Raw genomic sequence first — 23,524 nt, forward strand, 5'->3', positions numbered from 1 at the left:
CCAAGACATTGGAGCGACAATAGTAAAGCTAACGGTGTCAGTGCTGTATAGTTAACAATGCAATGCTTAAACACGATAAGACACACATTTAGCTTAGTTGTAGTCAATAGTAATGCATAAAAGCTTAACCACGCCTTAGCCTCTCTTTCCTCAAACAACTGTTCCCTTAACTCGTGAGCCGACGAAGCAAAGAATACAAGACTCGATGCAATCAGATGTGTGTCTCTGCTCTCACCGTTAAAACTCCAGTTCCAATGTGTGCACAGACACAGACACACACACACATAGTGAGACACTCGCATGCATTGTATGCCTCAATGCCTGAGCCATACAACCAGAGCTCTTATGTTTTGTAGTGTTCAGTCAATTATCAAATAACTGTTCGTCAAAAATATAAATAATAACAAAATCTTCAGTTTATTTATGTTACTCTTCACCGACACTACAGTTCCTTCAACTCGAGACAGTTATTTGTAGTACACTATCGTCTATGATATATATTTTGAAAGTGAGATTCAGTGCTCAGAGATCCCAACGCTCTAACAGTATTGTCATCACTGCATCATCAGAGAGCAGTTGTGCAGCACTTGTGGTATTGGCATCAGTTGTCTCTTGTTATTTGTTATGTGTTTCCCTAACTATGATCATACATACCATACAAGCTATAAAAACATGTCTTAATGTAATAAAACTACTGAAAATATTAATAATTTGAATAATACATGAAATGTCATTAATGTGGACAGAGATGTCATTATCTCAATGTAATAATCATTTGACGTAAACTTACTTTCGGTGAAATACCACAACATATTTAACTTAATAACTCAACAGTGCCTTCACTACTATTGTTATATATATATATATATATATTATAATTTAATATTTAATACATTAATTTTAGGTAAGTTATAGCAAACATATGTTGAAATTAAATATATATATTATACAATGTAATTTATCTTATATATAATGTAAAGCTACAAACTAAAAAATATTTTAGTTAATATTTATGAGAAACTATGTTTCAATGAAAATATATTTACAGTATTTTCCTTATTAATGATCTTATAAGACATAATTATTTTTTGATTTTATATACGAAAAAATTGTATTCACTGCTTTATACACATATAAATATCATATATAAAAAATATATTATTTGTAAATCACTTGAGATTATATACCATTTATATAAAAGATTATATTTTGTATAAAATATTTTAATTATTTTTTAACGTTTGTATTAATATTTTGTTCGCAACAAAATATTTGAACAAAAAAGTTTCATTTGGTTGATGTAGTTATCCTTCATTAAGTTATACAATGACCCAAACCCTAACCCAATGCTAATATTACTACTATATTATTATTATACTGTATTATCCGTTTGGTACGACAACATCCATCATATTAAGTGCAAGATATGAATGCCTAATATTATATACTTGTGTACCTCAATAAACAATTAAACTATAATCAAGGTATTCAGGGTTAGTGGTGTTTTTTGAGGCATTACAACACATTGCGTGTAATCAAATAATTTGATGTTTTGAATATAAGTACAATTTTAATGTGATATGTGTGTGCCATATATACAGTACAGTATAATAAATCTATATTTCATATAAAGCAAAGTGTCTTAATGTTAGGTTTGGCCGAAGATATATTGAAAAAATATAATAATTAAAATATAGTTAATGTTTTTAAATTGTGTCATTCAATAGACCAATTATTAATTTATTTCAATTTTATCGTAGATAATGAATATTTAGTTTACATTTAGCTATTGAATGAACTGAGAGTAGAGTTCACACGAGATATCGACAACTTTGGGAAAATAACAGCAAATTTTTATAAAAGCTATTTCTATACAATATTTTTATTAGCAAACATCTGGTCATATGAGTTATCATTGATAACATGCAAGTGTTTGGTTTAATCAACATTTTAATGATAGCAAAATTAAACATAAAATTTTGGTTTTAGTTTCACTCTATAACTATTGTATGACTCACTCTATGACTGTATAACAGATAATCAAATTTTGTGCCACAAAATAGGGATCATTTTACACACGAAAAACATATGGTGTAATTTATATGTCTGTCCTCTCACATCACGTTTCATTAGTAAAAAACTATTATTTAATTTACTCAATCAATAGCAATTCATTGAAGAGAGAGAGAGAGAGAGAGAGAGAGAGAGAGAGAGAGAGAGAGTATTAATAAAACAAATGTTAAGTTACATAACTTATGTACTAATTTTTTGTAAATTTTCATACAATATGTATTTATTTTTCTTACATTAAATTCATTAAAAACTTAAATTAGTGGTTAATTTGATGCAACAGTGAAAAGAGGGTTAACCTTAATGTCAGTGCAATGCAAATGTTAGTTAAGGATCACGATTGAACATGAAATGGGAGGCAAACAACCAGCCCTTACATCAGTCCTAACATCAAACATACTATCAGCTGCTTATCATATCTTAAAATGTTTAGCTTAAACCCAAATAAAATTAATAGATTTTTCTTAAAGATAAACATACAAAAAGTTGTTTTCTGTATTCAATTTAAAATATATTTAGTGTAGTATTTGCTAAAAACTCAATACTCAATGAAAGTCTATATTTATGTTACACTCAACACAAATCTTATGTTATAATATGAAAAGTAGAGTACAGTATATACTACATACACAACATTACATGCATTGGGAAGGGTATCGCTCTCTCCTTAAGATTTGTGTTGAAACTCATAAGAGGAGGACCCCATCCCAGCATTCACTAACTGTTTCAATAGTTCCCCAGTTTTTATCTATTGCTTTCCTCTCTCTCTCTCTCTCTCTCTCTCTCTCTCTCTCTCTCTCTCTCTCTCTCTCTCTCTCTCTCCTAGTTTTCCGTTCAGTAATATTACTGGTATTTCAAGCATATATATACAAATAATATATAAATGGTATAAATTCAAAAACTAACACATGTTTGTTGAGACAAAATGTTTTGTTTAGGGGAGGAATGGCTGGTAATATAAATGTAGGGCCAGAGTGTTATGTGTGCTGTTATTTCCAATATATGTGATAATATGTCATAATTTTCAACATTATAAATATACTATTAATTTATTCAAAATCTATGTATCGATTAATTTTTGTTGTGTTTTCCTCCCCTTAAGCCATCAATAACTGATAGACACATTCAATGAGAGATAAATGAGAGCAACGTTTTGTTTTATTATTTTTGTTTTACTTTTATTTATTGTTATTATTGCCGTAACAGACATCACCCAAACTATGATATAATATAATACAATTCAAAAAATCTTTTATCTTCATAAATGTGATTAATATAATCATCGCTTTTAAAATTATTTTTATTTCAATATGACTTAACTATAAAATAACTCATTGTTTTATAATACAGTGATAAATAGTATCAATAAAGTTTATAAATATATTAAATGATAATAAATAATCAATATTAAGCAATCTGGGTATTGTTTTTATTTTTTATCAAATTAATAATAATAACAAAATGTTATAAAGAATCTAACAATTATTGGGTGTTTATTATTGATGTTGTTTTTTGGGATCAATTTATTTGAAAGGTTGTGCCCAACAAAACTATTTACAAATTGCAATACACATTGAATTTTGCATTACAAGTAAGTTTAGATTTAACAAAATAGTTGTTAACTTATTTTTTACAAATTATAAATTCCAAATAAAATTATATTATTTTATGTTAAATATTATTTTATGTTAAATATTAAATTTTAATACTATGTTTTGTGTGTTTATATTTGAAGCTTATGTATGATATCAAAGGCATGTGTTATAACACTACTAACTAAATAGTAAACACATATATCGATAATATATAATACATACAATACAATAGAGTATTAATTAATGTTTGAACATTTGCTCTTAAAAACCACTTTGAAAATTGTGTCCTAATTTCTAGTTTTCACAACTAAGACTTTCTTCACGCAATTCACATGATATGCATTTATATTATATAATAAGCTAAATGTTTAAACTTTGTTATAATTTTAAATAAATTTTATAATATTACGAAATAATTATATAATTGGTTGTAAAAAGTGTCAACAAAGTATTGTATAGAGTGTATACTATACACACTGATATATACTTAATATTATACATTGTATATAATATAATCTAAATATTTTATAAACATTTTTTGAAAAAAACAAGAAATAGATTAATCCCTAATTAGAACAGTTAGGTCTCAAACACTATACTATAGTCTATAGACACCTATTCTTTAATTAAAACAATTAAAGTCCTATTTTGTCAGCGTTTTTCATACTTGAAGGTAAAAAATAGTCATTAAATAAAATTAATCACAAATTACTTATACAATTTCAATGATAAATAGTACTAAAAGCAAAACAACAAAAATAATTTATTCATAGCATTGAATTAAGTCATTAAATAATAATAATAAAAGCAACACTTCTATCAAGTCATTCATTAATTTATATATTGATATTTATATTTGAAAGTCATTGTCATGTTTTTCCTTATTTACTTTAACTTATTATTATTAATATTAATATTTTGTGATTAAAACTATTATTATTATTATTATTAGTGCCATAATATGGCTGTCGAGGAGACAAACGATATTAATTGTTATTCGCCGAAGACTGAGGAAGAATATGCCGATCGTATCGCAAGATTACAGTCAGAAAGTCTGATACCGTTAAAGGAAGATCTGTCCGGTGAGTGTCAGACATGACATTACAAAAAGATATAAATATATTTGAATGTCATTGAAAATGATTTAATAAAAATTTGATTAATGTTTTGATTTGTTTGTTATTTTGCCAAATGACAGATTGGCTCAACAGAATACTGGGTAAGTCATTAAGTCATTAAGTCATTAAGTCATGTATTCATATTTAATACAATGTATTGTCATTGCAATTATGTCTTCAATTAGTTCTCATTAAATAATTTATTGTCAAAATAATAAATTGAATTTTTCTCATTATTTAGAGTACACTAATAGATTTTGTTGTTTAAGTTTGTTTAATATTTTATTTAATATATAGTTACTATACTATACTATACAGTAGTATTTACGGTATATTGTATAGAAAATTTTATATAAAGAAACAAAGTATTTGATTGACAACATTAATTTATTTTATTATCAAACACTTGTTATTTATTTAAATTATTATTTTTACTGTAATAATAAAAAGTTCCCACTTAGAAATTTCAAAAATAATTTAAACTATAAATGGTGTAATCCGTAAAAAATGTTATATTAATAGCAAAACCATATGTTTAATGATATATTTATTTTAAGAGAGGAATAATGAGATATAAAACCTGACTTTAATAACAATTAATTATTTTTTAAAAATAATTCTAATTTTGATAATACATATAAAATATGTGTGTTTTATGTGGTTATGTAATCAAAAACTAATTTTAAATTATATTTGACTCATACTTCCACTATTTTTAATCCTCTTTCACTATTTTATATTAATTACACAAAAAATAACTATTTTTAGTTAAAACAGGAAATTTAAATCTCAAAACATTTATATAATAAATATTATTATGAAGTCAAAACAGACAGTAGTTTTGATTGAAACACGGCTTTTGACAGCAATCTTATAAATTATTATTAAATTTTATAAACTTATCATAAAAAACTGATCAGATATTATTGATAGTTGAATACAATTTTATGTTAAAATGATATTTTTAAATAGTTGTATTTTAAATATATAATATTTAATAAAATTAATAAAAAATAATTGAATAAATATAAAGATATAATAATAATTTCAATTATTAATATATATGAAAATTTGTCATTATCATTTACAAAAATAAAAAATCTTTTAGAAATAGATATTACAGGTAATAATAGTAATGTCTAAAATAAATATAGCAAACATAACACGCAAAATTGATATTTACTTTTTAAAAATTGAAAAAAAAAACAAAATAAATTAATGAATTAATATAATGTAGTTTGTTTTTTATATGAGATTATGAAATGAAAAGAAAGTTTAAGAGAAAATTTAAAATTATAATTATGCAAAACATTATAACAATTATTGAAGCGCTTCAAAACATTTATTTTTAATATTATAGCATAGGTTTCGATCCAATCAATAAACAATTTCAGTGTGTATTTTAAATTATTTAATTTAATTGCCATAACATGAATAATGTTTATATATTAATGTTGTTATTAATACTACAATATTTACAAAATTTATCAAAATAATGTTAATAATTATTAAATTAATAAAACTAATAGAAATAATAATGAATATTTTTGGACTATTTTTAAATTTAGTATTTTTACATATAATTTAACTCATGCGTGCAATTAAAAGGTAAAATTTAATTTTTGCCTAAAGATTGCCTGATTTTATATTATATTGTATATTTTGAATAGCAATTTTATAATTTAATCAATAATTGGTGTTCAATTTTGTTATATCTATTGTTATAACACTATTTTTTATGTAACCTATGCAGCAATCATTACAATTATATGTTATCGTAGTTTACAAATATTCTGTTAAAGGAAGTGATAGAAAATCGGGAAGTTTTTAATAATTTATTGAACTTATATTATATATATCTATCAGACTTACAATTGTAAAGTTTTTTGTATTGGTTATATAAAAACTATGTGTACTTTTTTTTATTAAAAATTATTTTTTATGATAGACAAGTTCTGACATATATTTACAGTTAAATATATTTATTAATTTAAATGACAAAAACTGTGAAAGTTTTCTTTTACTTTTAAATATCATTGCATTTAATTAATCATAAAATTAAGACATGAAAGAGCATATGTGGGCTGTGTTTATATTTTTAGTATTACTATAATAAGGGATTAGTTTATATAAATACAACAACAACAACATTACATTAACATACTATTAAATATTAAATTTGAAATTTTGATTGTTGTGAGAATTAAGAAATAAATAAAAAAATAAGAATAGTTTGAAATGAGATTTTTGGCAAAACCTATGATTTATAAATAATAACAATGTGTTAGTTAACTGATTATATATTTGTAAGATTTGTAAGTTATTGCTGTCATTCACAACAATAATAAAAGGCAATAGTTATTATAAAATGGCAATTGTTATGAAATAAAAACATTTTGATTCACACGTCTAGTTTGAAAATATGATTATATATTAATGATTAAGAAGTAATAATTACATCAATTGTTCCGGTCATCCTCTATCTCCCTCTCTTTGCACACACACACACACACACACACACACACACACACACACACACACACACACACACACACACACACACACACACATACATACATACATACATACATACATACATACATACATACATACATACATACATACATACATACATACATACATACATACATACATACATACATACATACATACATACATACATACATACATACATACATACATACATACATACATACATACATACATACATACATACATACATACATACATACATACATACATACATACATACATACATACATACATACATACATACATACATACATACATACATACATACATACATACATACATACATACATACATACATACATACATACATACATACATACATACATACATACATACATACATACATACATACATACATACATACATACATACATACATACATACATACATACATACATACATACATACGTTAAATATTAATATTATATGTAATTTTTAATCTATCAATTTCTTATATTTTTTATGTAACAATTTTATAATAATTATTTTATGAACTTTCAATCATTAGATTTAACAAATAATTGTTGTTATATATAAATTTATATATCGAAAATAATTTTTATATTCAATACATTCTATACATCTATTAGATATGACAAACCTGTCGACAAAAAATGACTTTCTATTGTTGTGTAGTAATAATGATTGCCAACCGCATAGATATTAAGCAAAATTTTGAATATTTTATACATACAGTACAGTATATTCATATGTATATTATAACATCATTACATCAATTTCCTCATTAAAATCATTTGTATACTGAGATTTAGACTCACGTTTTGTTAACTCAATTTATGTTTTCTATTGCTTTTTATTTAGACTACTATTATAAATTTTTGTCGACACTTAAAAATCTTATATTGAATTTATTTGACGTTTAGCTTTTAAGTAACTTAATGTGCATTGAATGAAAACTTTTATTATTAAATGTTAAACAAATTAAAATATTTTCGAAAATATTTATTTTATCCCAAACGGCTTTTTATGATATTTTTTCCATACAAATAGTTTAGAAAATTATTTATTGTTATAACATTATGTTACATTGTGGATAACAATAAACTCTTTGTATATAATTTATTAACAGGTCCTCAAAGTTTGATAAATTTTTGAAATATTTTTTATATGGTTTTTGACTTAAAAAAACAACAATAGTAACGATTTTGTCACTTAACAAAGCGTTTTTTATTTTAAAAATCCGTTTTCACGATGTTATGCATCAATTGATTTAGGTTTTTGATAACTACTATATAATATATAGAATACAGTTTTTCTTAAAAACACATTAAAACTATAGATTACTGAAAACTTTTTATTATCTTTAATTAATATATATTTCTCATTATTAATGTTTTAATTTTGTAATTTTTCAAATCGTTGCTAATATAGATACTAATGATATAACAGCCGATAACTTTATGACCCGTTTGGACAACGGTGTGATTGTATGCAAATTAGCCAAATTGATTCAGGATAGATGTGATGCCACACAACAAGCATTTAATGGCAAACTAAGTCTTGCCTTAGAAGAGGTTAGAAAACTTTATGCTTTATTTAATTTGCTAATGAAGTTATGCCTTAAGCTAACTGAGCCATTCAATCACTCAATGAATTAGTCTAACGGGAGAAACTTGCAAATGTTTTTTAAAATAATATATTAGAAAATATACTTATTTTAAATGATAATAGATATATAAATATATTGTTGTATATACAGTACTGTACTGTATATATTGATATTAGATTATATGGCACTTTATATTGGATCCATACTTTTTATGAGTCGAGTCAACACTTGACTGAATCAAGTTTTTTTGTTTTTATATCACTTGATATATGTTTCCCTCAGGAAATTCCCATAAATGGAGTCAATTTTAAGGGCTTTATAAGACAGTCATCAGCGGTGACAACAAAATGTTGGGAAAATGCGAAGAGTCAGTCGTTTTACGCGCGCGACAATGTCTCCAATTTTATCAAATGGTGTCGAAAGTTTGGGGTCAGAGATGCCCTACTATTTGAAAGGTAACGGAGCGCTCTCTTGCAGTTTTTAAAATTCAAATGATAATTGTTTTTTAAATATAAATTATATATACATATAATTATATTAAAATTTTGTTACTTTCATTGATTTATGTATTATTTTAGTGAAGACCTGGTGTCACACGTGAATCCTCGCAATGTAGTCCTGTGTTTGTTAGAAATCGCACGAATCGCATGTACTAAACACTCCTTCAGTCCGGCGCCCGGTTTGGTTCAGTTCGAGCAAGAGATCGATGAATTGGAAAATGAAACCATCGATGGCTGGTCTGTGTCGTCAATATCACACGAGTGTAATATAAGCTATAGAAGCGATACGGACACACCTGCCAATGAAATTGAAGGCAATAGTAGTACACCTCGTATGGCATCTGTTTCCTCTCTCAATAGCAGTAACAGCAGCTCATCGGTCAACAGTACAAATGCATCGACAACACCAACAAAACTGATGACATCTGAATTGGATCATAAGGTGCACACAATGTCACACATACTCTCTATTTATACGATTAGTATTATTATTATTATTATTTCCCAATACCTGTACTACAGCTGTCTTTTCATTCAAAAGACTTTTACTAAACCCATACAAATCAATAGCAATAGTTTTGTATCACTTGAATACTCTTATGAAAAAAGGTTGAAATTTCATTATTCATTCATATCTTAGAAAAAACTATTTATTGAAATGATAAGTAAGAGAAATCTAAATTTATATCTCAGTTTATATATAGGTGTATATAATATATTCATATTATATTTTACTGTACTATTAAATATGTCAATAATATTTGATAAAATATTAAACATTTGGTTTAAAACATTAATATATTTTACTTTTACTAGAATGCATAATATATTGTTTTATATTTATATGTCTATATATCAATCAATAGGTTATGTTAATTGCAAAATCCTATTACGGAAGGGAAGCACATCAAGGCATTCAACGTCTATCTGAAGGTATATTAATTTAATTTTTTATTTATATAAAAGCAAACATTTTTATATTATTATTATAAATAGAGTTAGTATTTTAAATAATTCAAACATTTTAAAAAGTCAAACATGAATTATCAGTTATTTATTTTATTTAAATTTTTATACAATAACTTAAAAGGAAATATATTTTCACAAATTTTATTTTATTTTATTTATATTATATAATTAATCTTTTACAGACTTAAAAATTACAGATTAAAAAAATATAAATTTATTACTAAAACTAAAAAAATAATATATTTTATAGAAAACCAAAAAGAAAAAAGTTTATATATTGTAATATTTATTCTTTTAAAAAAATTTAGTTGAATATCAAAGTTTATAATTTTTATCTAATAAAATTTATACTTAAAAAACTATTACCAGTAATAAGACAAAATTTTATTGATTACATTCAATTTAATTATTAATTTTTAAAAAATAATGTTAAAAACAATAACATAAATTTAATGATAAAAATTTTCAAAAATATTAACAAAATGGCTTAAATACTTTATATTTTAATATTTTTGGTTAGGATATCACGAAAAAAACTATTACTATTATACATTATTGTTTTTTCAAAACACTATTTTCTTATAATTAAGTTTTGTTTTATATAACAGAAATAACAATTATTAATTTAATTTTTTTGCTATTTTGTTTAATTTATTCTACTATTATTTTATTGCTAATACAGTATTGTTATATATAGATAGATATACAGTATTTGAAACATTACTAACTTGTGCTAAATATTAGAAATTCAAAAAATAAATAAAAAATAAAAATCTAGTTTGTTATGTGGAAAGTTATCCATAAATTTTCGCTTATTTAAAAATAACTTTATTAAAGATTTTTTTAATTATATAGCAAATAAATATCATAAACATTTATATTTATTAAATATAATAAATCCGGTATTTTGTTTGTTACTGAATACTATAAAAAGATAATAAAGGATTGTACTTACATTATATTTTAAGAGTACTGTAATTAAAACTATTTAAAAAAATCAATAATTGCTTTTATTGCTAATTTATAATTCAAACCTTAAATTATATTTATATCATTTATTTTATTATTGAGATCTAATGTAATATTTTCATGTTTCAGGCAAATATCGTATTGCAAATCGCATAGTATTTGTAAGAGTAAGTATTTAAAACATGTTTTTATTTTTAATATTTTATTTTATAGTAATTTTAATAAATTTTTAATTAATAATAATAATAAATATATTTATTGCACGCCTCAAATGTTAGATCAAACAGATATATGTTTGTAGATTGAAATCAAACTCTTATTAATGTTGTTTAAACTTTTGTAAAATATTTTCAGAGAGAAAGAGATGAGAGAAAGTTAGTTAAAAACCAGTTAAGAATGCTAGAAAGCATTATCAGAAAAAAAACTTTGACGTTATGAAATCTTATGTTCGCAAAGAAAAAACTATTTATAAAAAATAAAAAACTCATTTATATAAAATTTAAATTTTATTTAAAAAATCGAATATTAAATACAAAATTATTATTTTTAATAATGATATAATAAATGTAATACATATAATTTATAAAACATCGTAAATATCTTGATTTGGTTCAACGCATTTTGTGCAAACAAAGTTGCTTTGTATTGTGTTATTATCCGGTTGACAATTTTGATGAAATCTTTCACCACATTGTATACAGCGAATCATATTATTATTAAATGATTTTGAACACAAACAATGTAGAGTTGGTATTGTTATGTATTTGGATTTTGCTTCGGTATTTCGTGTAATTGGATTGGTGTAAATTTGAAATTTGTCCAGATTCATACCATCTTTGTAATCTTTGACGCAAATTGAAACTATTTTCAGTTAGTCTTCTTGAACTTGGATTAATACCAGAAATATTTAATGCCATATTCATTAAAGCATGAACTCCACAATCATTAGAATTTGGCTGTTTGGTTACTCGCCAAAATTGATAATTTAATTGAGGTGTTATGTCGAGTTGTCTTATATGTGCACTTGCGACGCGTACAATTAATTCGCTAACTGTTAATGCGTTAACCGAATCATAAACATTACAAGTAATTGTTGTAGATGATGTATATTGAACATTGATGTAAATCCAATGATTACTAGTGTTAACAATATGATGTAATTCTTGTCCAACATTAGTAAAATAATACTTAGGTTTTAAATATGGATAATTTTGTTGAAACCGATAAGAAGTTTGAAAATTGAGTAAATTATTATTATTTGCTTGATTATTAAAAATGACAGACATTCCATTTGTAATTAGTGAATCATTTAGCCAACCACTGTTTTCCGATCCATCAAGTAATCTTATATCACCTGTTACAAGATCTTCATGTAAATAATTATAATTTGTCTTTGAAAGCCAAATATTATGATGAATTTGATAATCTTGTAATTGTGTGTGCTTCTCTATATCTTCTTGAGATAGTCTTAAAGCAGTTACTTTTGTATCTTTCACTTTCAAATAATCTTCAATTGTTTCTTGAGATAGTTTTGTAAGAAGTACTGAAGACTCTTTGATATCATCTAATTGAATGTCTTCAAATCTAGCAACAAAATGACTTTGTTGTGATACTGGTTTTAATGTAGTGTTAAGATCATTTTCTTCATTATTTGATGAGTAACTTGATTGAGAACTAACGTCAGTAACACATTTGTTATTGCAAACATCTATCCAAAATGGTATGTGATAGCTTCCATAAAAGTCATAATGATAGATTTTATCATTTTTATTACTTGTAAAAATATAATCAATTTGATTTCTATAATTAGTTGTAACCATATCATCTGGTATTAAATATGTCCAATTATATGTTTTATTAGTTAAATTAACTAATGTTTGTCCGCTTTTAGTTGAGTAGTCAATATTGAAATCGCCACATATTATTATATGTTGAAAATTAGATGTCTTATTAGCAATATTATTAAGTATATTTTTGAGCGTATCAAATGGAAGACGAGATGATAAATACACTCCAACAACTGCAATGTTATTAAATTTGACACAAGAGATTTCATAATGCCAAATGGATTTGTCATTACTATCCATGAGTGAGCATAAAACTGCTGCATTAATAGACTTCTTAGCATATATAGCAACGCCACCATTTGCAATTGTAGAAGTATCTGAATAAACATGGCTTATAGCTGACAGTTCTCCAATATTAGGTAATAAATTGTATTGACTTTTTTCTTGTTTCTACTAAAATTAACAAATCAGATGCCAATATGTTGTCATCACTTTGTAAATCTAAATGGTTTTTTCTAAATGACTGAACATTTAGGTAAGAAATTGCATAATCATTTCGTACTGATAGAGATAAAGGTTTAATTATTAATTGAAGTTTTGCTTCTGTTTGTAATCTTTGTATTTCATTGAAGATTTCTCTATCACTTTGTTTTGGCTTCAGATTTTCAATTAATTTAAAATCTCCATCCAAGTATAATCCATTAATTGATGTTACTCGAGAACATGCTGTATAAATTAATTCTCGAGGCAAATGTTTAGTTAAATTAACAATAACTCGTTCAAATGTTGATCCCTGACTTTTATGTATTGTCATGGCTTCACAACACACTAATGGGAATTGTGTACGAGTTACGTTTACATTAAGGAATCCACCCATTTGAAAATCTTTCTTTATTTGTTCAATCGGTGTCCAAGTCTCTGGAATAAAATTTTGTTTCATATATTCCTTGTACTTTCGGCGAATTTCAAATCCAGAATTTTTTGGAAATTGTATCCATATTGTTTTAATATTTGCAGTGTATTTATCTTTATCAATTCTCATTAATGTACCATAAGCACCATTAAATAAGCCATCAGAGACATCAACATTGCATGTAATCATATATTTTAATCCAATTTTGAAATTTATATCACTCATTAACCCATTTGAATCTTGATATGTCATTTTTTCAATTTTCTCAACAATTTTTTGTCTATCACTTATATTGTTATATCCTCTTATGTCATCATTAGCTTTATTATTAAGTAATTCGCCAGCTTTTTCTTCGATTGCTTTTGTATTATGCAATGCAACTTCATTATTAGTATAATATAGACAAACTGATTCATTTTTGTAAGAATCTTTAATATTAAAACGAGATTTAAGTAAAATGATATCATTTTCAATTAAATCAGCTTTTGCAAGTCTATTTAAACAATCAACAAAATCAATGTCATTTTTTTGTCTCATCACTATTGATAATTCATAAGATTTGAATTCTCTCCATAAATAAGGACCGATTATTGCGTTATAGCCATCTTTTGATTCTTTAAATGGCCATCCACCACCAACAGGCTTTGCTTGATGTAAATCTCCAATTAAAAGTATAGAAATTCCTCCAAATGGCAACGTATTTTGAAATATTTCTTTTAATCTTTTGTCGATCCAATTAAAAATTTTATTACTACAAAGACTTATTTCGTCTATAATTAAAAGCTTTAATTCTTTTAGTTTGTAGCGCATTGTATTTGCAGCATCGGCAGACAATTTATTTAAATTTCCACCAGATATCTGTTGATGTGGAAAAGCCAATGCCGCATGTAATGTTATTCCATCAACATTCCATGCTGCTTTACCAGTGTATGCTGTTATCAATATTTTAATTGAATCCAAATCTGTTCCAGGTATTGTGTTTATAAAACGAAGTATTGATTGATAAATGCATTTGAGAACATGGCTTTTACCAACACCAGCAGATCGCATTAATATTATCTTAAATGGAATTTTTCCCGTTTTAAAGCGATGTAGAATATCCATAGTAATATTGCGTTGTTCAATATTTAATGATCTCATCATTTTTCTATATTCTTCTTCATCTATTATTTTTGGAACAGAGATCTTTTCAATATAAGATTTGGATGTGTTTTCTTTTGATTTGTCTGTTTCATCAAAAATGTTAGCAATAGGAGATCTAATATTTAAAATATCATGTTCTTTAGATATTTCTTCTTCATTTGATCTTTCATTTTTATCATTTTCATCATTTTCTTTTTCATTAGCATTGATGGCGTCAAATAATTCTGTTTCTAATAATTGTGGATCAAATAGTTTTAAATTTTCTTTTATTATTTCGATATTTGATTCGTATATTTCTTTGCATTTCTCTTCTTGAAGATCATTTTCTTCATCATTCCAAGGAAAATACAACATAACCATTGAGCGATAATAATTACTTGGATCATTTTGTTTATTATATTTTTTGTAACGAATGATTTTCATTTTTTGTCTTTTTTTCATAAATCCAATATTATTTTCAAGAGTTATAATATTAGGTAATGAACTTTTGATATCACTTTCATCGCTAGATTCTTCATCATCAATCAAGTCAATTTTATCTGATTCGAGTATTTTTGAAGATATTGACTTGCAATAGTTATATGATGCTGCAAATTCAGCTAAACACAAATTATTAACTCGATCAATATAAACTGGTCTTGCCATATAATGATCTATAAGTCCTTTAATTGATATATCTTTTGAATCATTCGGCAGTTCTTCTAATTCTTTTCGGGATTTCAACATTTGAAATCTTTCATTTGGTGGGCCATTATTTATAAATATTGTAACTCTTGACATCCGAGATATATCCATACTTAAAGCGTGATAAACCGCTTCTTGAGCTGATATTTCTGTTCCATTAACTAAAGTGTTTGCTAAATGTCGTACTTGTTCTTGAATTGTTTTGTTGCCTTTCTTTGCTTCTTCTGATGCTTGTTTTAATAATAGCGACATACCACGCATTGATTTACTTATATAGGCACATAAATATTTAACACAAGCATATGGATGAAGACAATATTGTATATCTATATTAGCACGCCATAAGTTAAGCCAAATTTTATTGTATGCGTTAATATTAACAGCATTAGGCAGACGTTTTAAAAATATCTCTTCGCGATTGATAGAAGATCTTATGGCATCAATGTAATCAGAATATGACAAATTGGACATTTTAAGAAAATCATCAAAAGACATGTAATTAATAATATTTTTGTTTTCTTTTTCATCAAATGATAGTATTAATTTTTGAATAGAATTAAAGTTATCTTTATGTTTCTTTAGGTCTTTATCTAAAGTATTTTCATCCAATGGTTTCAATATATTTGTTTTGTTCATTGGCGGCATAGGAAATCGATAACGACAAGTGTTCTTTACTTTAAGACAATTTTCTTTATGTCGATGTATTTGCAACGTATTAATGAGATTTGTTGTATCCTCATCAACACATTGTGTATCTTCTTCGTTTTCCGTTTCATAATAAGCTGTTGTGGATGTTGATGTGATTTCATCAATAAAATTAATTACATCTTCGCTGTTATCATTAATTTTATCATATTTTGGTCCATCAGATAGCCAAAGAAGACCGTGAATATGTGGCGAACCTCTATGCTGAAATTCAACGCGATAATAACTTTTGATAACACGTTTATTTCCAAATGCTACTCCAGGCTTTATGATTAAATTGAAGAAATTTCGATATCTGTGTTCAAAATATCTGCTTGAAGTTACAGGGTCACGTCTTATTAATGATAACTTTTCGTCTCTTTGAAGATTGTGTACTTCTTCTAATGTTAACTCGACTTGAACTGAGGCTTGAAATAATAATTTCACTTTATATAAGGTATTAAATGTTGACGCAATTATTAATGTTGACGCAATTATTAAGTTCACAAACAACAAATAAAAAATTAATATTATGTATTAGAAATAATTAAATGTAAGTAAAAAATTAATTTGACTTACATGTTGTCTCTTCGATGGCTCGACTTGAACTGAGGCTTGAAATAATAATTTCACTTTATATAAGGTATTAAATGTTGACGCAATTATTAATGTTGACTCAATTATTAATGTTGACTCAATTATTAATGTTGACTCAATTATTAATGTTGACTCAATTATTAATGTTGACTCAATTATTAATGTTGACTCAATTATTAATGTTGACTCAATTATTAATGTTGACTCAATTATTAATGTTGACTCAATTATTAATGTTGACTCAATTATTAATGTTGACTCAATTATTAATGTTGACTCAATTATTAATGTTGACTCAATTATTAATGTTGACTCAATTATTAATGTTGACTCAATTATTAATGTTGACTCAATTATTAATGTTGACTCAATTATTAATGTTGACTCAATTATTAATGTTGACTCAATTATTAATGTTGACTCAATTATTAATGTTGACTCAATTATTAATGTTGACAATTATTAATGTTGACTCAATTATTAATGTTCTCAATTATTAATATTGACATAATATTAACTGATATAAACATTAGATATCTGTTTATGGCTGAGTTATAAACAATTTCTAATTTTAGGTTTATTAAAAAATAGATTTGTCGGATATTTACCTTATTTTTCAATAAGGTACAAAGTTACCATTATTATATTTTGTATGTTAGTAAATAAATTATAAAAAATTTTCTATTTTTGTATCTTAAACAATAAAATATTTATGATTTTATTAGTATTTTTTATTAATCCGTCATTTTGTTTATGTTCCTGAAGAGATATCAAAATTTTAATGCATATATTTTATGCTTGTTTTTGATGCTTTATACAAATCTATACTTAAAATTTTTTTAAAAAAAAATTCTGTACTTTGGCCGCCATTTTGTCTATGTTCCTGAAGAGATATCAAAATTTTAATGCATATATTTTATGCTTGTTTTTGATGCTTTATACAAATCTATACTTAAAATTTTTTTAAAAAAAAATTCTGTACTTTGGCCGCCATTTTGTCTATGTTCCTGAAGAGATATCAAAATTTTAATGCATATATTTTATGCTTGTTTTTGATGCTTTATACAAATCTATACTTAAAATTTTTTTTAAAAAAAATTCTGTACTTTGGCCGCCATTTTGTCTATGTTCCCGAAGAGATATCAAAATTTTAATTAAACTTTTCAATACATTATTAGTAGTCCTCTAACCGAATCTGAAGTCAGAATTTCAAAATTCGCAAAAAAAATGCTACGCACACACACACACACACACACACACACAAAAAGGCTCGTATAGTTCAGAAAACAAAACTTTTTCAAAGTTTTTTTTGAAAATGTTTGTATTTAGTTGTGAAACGCCTTCTTTTTGCACATAAATATCCAGTTTTTCTCTTAAGGTTTCACTACACATATGTCGATACCATAAATGCCAGAATGCCATTGCCCTACAGTTTAACCCATATTAATATATTAATATATTATATGTAAAATAACACAAATATATTTTATTATACATTTTTCTTAAATATTTTAAATATTAGATTTCTCTCTCTCTCTCTCTCTCTCTCTCTCTCTCTCTCTCTCTCTCTCTCTCTCTCTCTCTCTCTTTCTTTCTTTCTTTCTTTCTTTCTTTCTCTACTTGCAAATAATCAAAACAAACTTATATATTAAAATACAATCTTATTATACTAATATTTGAATATATTGTATTATATTAATAATTTAAAGCTTCTTTATTTGCTAAAATTACATTTCAATCCTATTATTAATTTCGCATTCTATTGTATACTGTAATTGTTGCAAAAAATTATTATCAGTAATATTTTTTATTATTTAATTTATTATTATTATTTAAAGAAATGAGTGAATGAATAGTAATAACACTGTATTAATGGTTTTCACAATAATGGGATTATATGTTTTTAAAAAACTAAATCGGGAAACACAATATATATGATACACTAAATTAATAAATGCTAACTAAATAAATACAAACTACAGTACTAACAGATTGCCGTTTGTCTGAATTGTCAGTTTATATTTATATTTTTAGATGAGAGAGAGAGAGAGAGAGAGAGAGAGAGATGATATTTAAAAGCATTTATTAACTTTGATTTAGCAATAATGGGAATACACTTAAAGGCATTTATATCATTGTAATGTTGCGTTTATAAGTAAAATGATTGTTTTTTGCATGTTTTCAATTGGTAATACAGTTACAAACGTTATAGCTATTGTAATGAAAAATAGTTTTTACGGGTAAACTGTTTTTAACTGTAATGTAGGTGCAAAAATGTATGACCCTTTAGCATAACTATTAGACTAACTAATATATTGATAGTCATACTACAGTCATATTATTGCTACATTGTATTGTCTGGTATTATAAATAGTAACTTCCGTATTGTATTTGTTATTATCGGCACTTTATAGTTAACACACACATAAAGTCTCAAAAGCGACTGACAATCAGTCAGATATCCCTCATTAACTATCTAACGGGGTTTGGGTTTACTCGGGTTCACCTCCTGGTTCCTCACCAGCTATTTATTAGTCATATTCATTCGTATAATTTGAATATTGTATAGTCTTTAGAACTACTAATCCTATTATCTGTTAGTAATTTTGCAAATATATGATAACCTTATATAAGTTTTAGACAATTTTTGATTTATATTTGAATAAAAGACATATATATATATATATATATATATATATATATATATATTCATAAAAAATGATTATAAATGATGACTCTTATCTTAATTTCTATTAGCTTAGATAACTACTAGTATTAATGTAACAAAATTATTGATAAAAATAGGATAAGTAATTTAATAATATATGACAAACATTGTTTTTTAAAATAGTATATAGTTTTATGTAAATTATTATTTATTTATAAATTAAATCAACTATACATAAATTAAATTAAATGTTTTATTTCATAAATAGCTTAATATTTATTTAAAGTCATAAGTTGTTAGTTTAAAGATATTTTTATGATTGTGTCAATTCATTTGCACACATCATTACTTATAACAAAAAAAAAGATCTCAATTGTTGATTGTTTTTATTTTCAATTAATTATAAAGTAAAACAAAATGTTAGCCTATTGTTATAAAAACTTAATTAATCAAAGTGTATAATAGTTACAAAATCTATATAACAAACAAATAAAATACAATTAAGTAATAATAAAAAAGACTTAATTGTGTATCATTTTTATCTTTATTGTTAGTCATTTAAACTAAGTTATGTCCTGTCGTTTCCTGTGTATACCATTCCTCCCTTTCCCCTATTAGGCAGTTAATTACACATTCATAAATATAAAATATTGTTAAAGATTGTTATTCATGAATAAACATCACTTTTTGTTAAAAATTTATTATTACAGTATTATTATTATTATTTCTATAATTTTTAAAATTATCTATTTGTCTTTAAAATAAATAGTATTTTAATTTAAATGATGTATATATAAAATTTATGATATATTATTAATAATTATTACTAACTTTTATTTACAGCTACTCAAAGCCCGTCACGTTATGGTTAGAGTAGGAGGTATGGCCCGTATTTATAAATATATATATATGACAAATGATACCAATATTTTAAAAAACTCAGTTCAAGTGTTTGAGAAACATATTAAACATATTTCCCATAAAATCATACACTAATCATCAAATTTGGGTACATTTAAGATTATAGTTATTTTTTCAAAACTATAGTGTAGTTGAAAACAAATAATTATAAATATGAATAACAATTTATTTGTTTACACTATTGAGTTCAATAAATTCTCAAAAATTTATCAAAATTATTACACAAAACAAAATAATAGTGGTTATAATTTTAGTGATGAAAACTTTTTATACTTTAGTTAGAAATATGTAGTATTAAAATTATGTGACATTTTTGTAATATATATTTATAGTTATAGTTGCTATTTTATTGCAATAATTTTAATTTAAATTAAAAATAAAATAGATTTTTAATCGAGATTACACTGAGAGGCTAATACACTTTATGATGAAATTAATTTTAATTATTTAAATATATTTTTAGAATTATTTATATATTTAGTTAAATAGTGAATGATATGAATATAAAACAAATAAATTAAGTTATGAATAGTATTTTTATAAACAAAATAATATATTTAATTTAAAATGAATTGGTATTATTTGTTATATTTGTAGATTATATTTATATTATTAATATAATTTATAATTGTATGGACAGGTGGGTGGACAACACTCAGTCATTTTCTTGAGCGTCACGGAGGAGATCCTAATCAAGAGATATCTGCCGCCGATTTGTTACCTATGGAGACGCGAACCGTTAGTGTGAGTGCCCGTCGCCGTAGTTATGCACCACTAGTCAGTACAGCACAAACCACTGTATCCCCCAATACACCAACATTTGGTAGATATATCAGCTCAACACCAGTCAGTCGTCGCAGTTCATTGTCGAGTCCCGAGCCATGGATGAGCACATCCAGTGGCTATAGTTCATCATCGGCCGGTTGTAACGGCAATTCAACATCAATGATGCCAACAACTCGAAGGCGACGGCGAGCCTCTGAGGCGACCACTGGCCGTAAACCAGTGCTAACTCATAGGGCATCCATAGCTGGCATCGGCTCACATACGGATAGCTCATTACCTACTACTCCCACTCCAACCCCTCCCAGACCAACATCTGAACCAATTAAGAGCCGTTATCCCAATTATTTGCACAGTTCTCAACACATCACCAATAAGTCCAATGGCATCACATCCTCATTGATGTCAACCTCGCCATCACTTAATCTCTCCAAACAAAATATTTTCCGGAAAACTGTGCAAAAAAGTTGCTAAACATTGCTCATTAAGATTGTCGTAATTTTGCAATTTATCTCATATATAATCAACATTTATAAAATAATTCCCATTTTTACGAATTTTATATTCAGATTTTAAAACAAACAGATTTACAAACTTTTTATCAAAACATTTAATCTGAGACCTGCTTTTATAAGTATTTTATTATATCTAACTTTTTATATAACTTTTTTTAGCAAATTGGTTATAATTTTATTATTTGTAAATATATTCAGTTTTGTTATTTTATTTATAATTTTTATTATTACAGATATAAAAATTTTTATAATTTAAGTAAATTATGTGACTAAACATTGCATTAAATTGATTGCAATTTAAATTTATATTGTTAGTGTTGTAAAATAAAACATAGATAATATATGATATACAGTATAGTGTACAAATATAGTTTAAAGATTAAAGAAAAACATTATTATTACCGGTATTATTAAAAGTAATTAAAAATATATATATTGATTTTTTAAAAAATTTTACTAAAAATTTAAGTTTAAATAAATTTATATATTATAAAAGTTAAAAATTAAATAGTATTATATACTATAAAGATATTAATTATATAAAACATAATTTTTTAGTCAAAGTTGATTATTATATAAGCCAAGTTTTAATTAAATGTATTTAGAGTTTATAATATTAAATAATGAATTTAAATTCATATTTAATTAATTTTTATTTAAAATCTAAATTGTATATAATTTTTAAATATTTATATATAAATATATTAAAAGTGAATTACCTCAACAATAATTATTTAATTAATTTTTCTTTTATTTAGAAATATAAATAAAATGGTTATTAATATTATTAATGGTCTATAATATTGTTAATTATTTGACAATTAATATAAATCTTATATTTATTATATATTGACAATTTATTTTTAATTAATAAACCGATTCATCAAATTTTATGGTAAGATATATATATATATATATATATATATATATATATATATTTATATTTCATGTAATTGTTATTAATATTTAAAAATTAATTTGATAGGAAAATCACTGAACAATCAATAAATTTATTTATTTAACATAATTATAAATCAAAAAGTTTTCAAACTATTTTCTATTTATGAAGTCACCAAAAAAGCAAATATCTTCACAAATATTAATAACATAATGTGTTTAAACATATTAACACATTATCTGATTTTATTATTTATTAAAAATGTTATAAAAATAAAAAATAGTACAAATTGTTAAATTAATTATCTGTTTTATAATATAAATATATACTGTACAAAAAAAGTTATATTTGAGCAAGTTAACTAAAATGTGTACAGAATATATTGTAGATTTCTATTTATGCTATTTACTATAGTAATTATTAATTAATTAATTAAAAATAAATATTATATTATATTTCATGTAATGTATAATATTGTATAAAATATAATATTTTTATCTTTAATGTGTTCACTAAATTTTTTTTAATATTAAAAGAGATATTAAATTATAATTGATATTTTTCAGACACATGTTTTTCAGTATTTA

The 23,524-nt window shown here is 24.4% G+C and overlaps 1 protein-coding gene across 1 annotated transcript; it reads left to right on the forward strand.

Annotated features, from left to right (window-relative positions):
* The first annotated feature begins 4,626 nt into the window (after positions 1-4,626).
* LOC128958069 (GAS2-like protein 3) lies at positions 4,627-22,008 on the forward strand. The gene is made up of 9 exons (XM_054303885.1): positions 4,627-4,747; positions 4,864-4,884; positions 8,729-8,871; positions 9,189-9,361; positions 9,485-9,848; positions 10,273-10,339; positions 11,474-11,511; positions 20,664-20,700; positions 21,382-22,008. The coding sequence occupies exons 1-9, from the start codon at positions 4,627-4,629 to the stop codon at positions 21,996-21,998; spliced, it is 1,581 nt and encodes a 526-aa protein (XP_054159860.1). The 3' UTR covers positions 21,999-22,008.
* The last annotated feature ends 1,516 nt before the right edge of the window (positions 22,009-23,524 follow it).

Source organism: Oppia nitens, unplaced genomic scaffold (genome assembly GCF_028296485.1).
Source record: "Oppia nitens isolate AA-2021 unplaced genomic scaffold, nextdenovo-longstitch-racon4-pilon3 scaffold3_pilon_pilon_pilon, whole genome shotgun sequence".
In the NCBI taxonomy this organism is placed as follows: Eukaryota; Metazoa; Arthropoda; class Arachnida; order Sarcoptiformes; family Oppiidae; genus Oppia; species Oppia nitens.

Excerpts from the sequence above, each read along its gene's own strand:
- LOC128958069 (XM_054303885.1), top strand. The coding sequence starts at position 4,627 with ATGGCTGTCGAGGAGACAAACGATATTAATTGTTATTCGCCGAAGACT. Across the intron at positions 4,748-4,863 it reads GTTAAAGGAAGATCTGTCCG|ATTGGCTCAACAGAATACTG; the intron begins GTGAGTGTCAGA and ends GCCAAATGACAG. Across the intron at positions 10,340-11,473 it reads CATTCAACGTCTATCTGAAG|GCAAATATCGTATTGCAAAT; the intron begins GTATATTAATTT and ends TTCATGTTTCAG.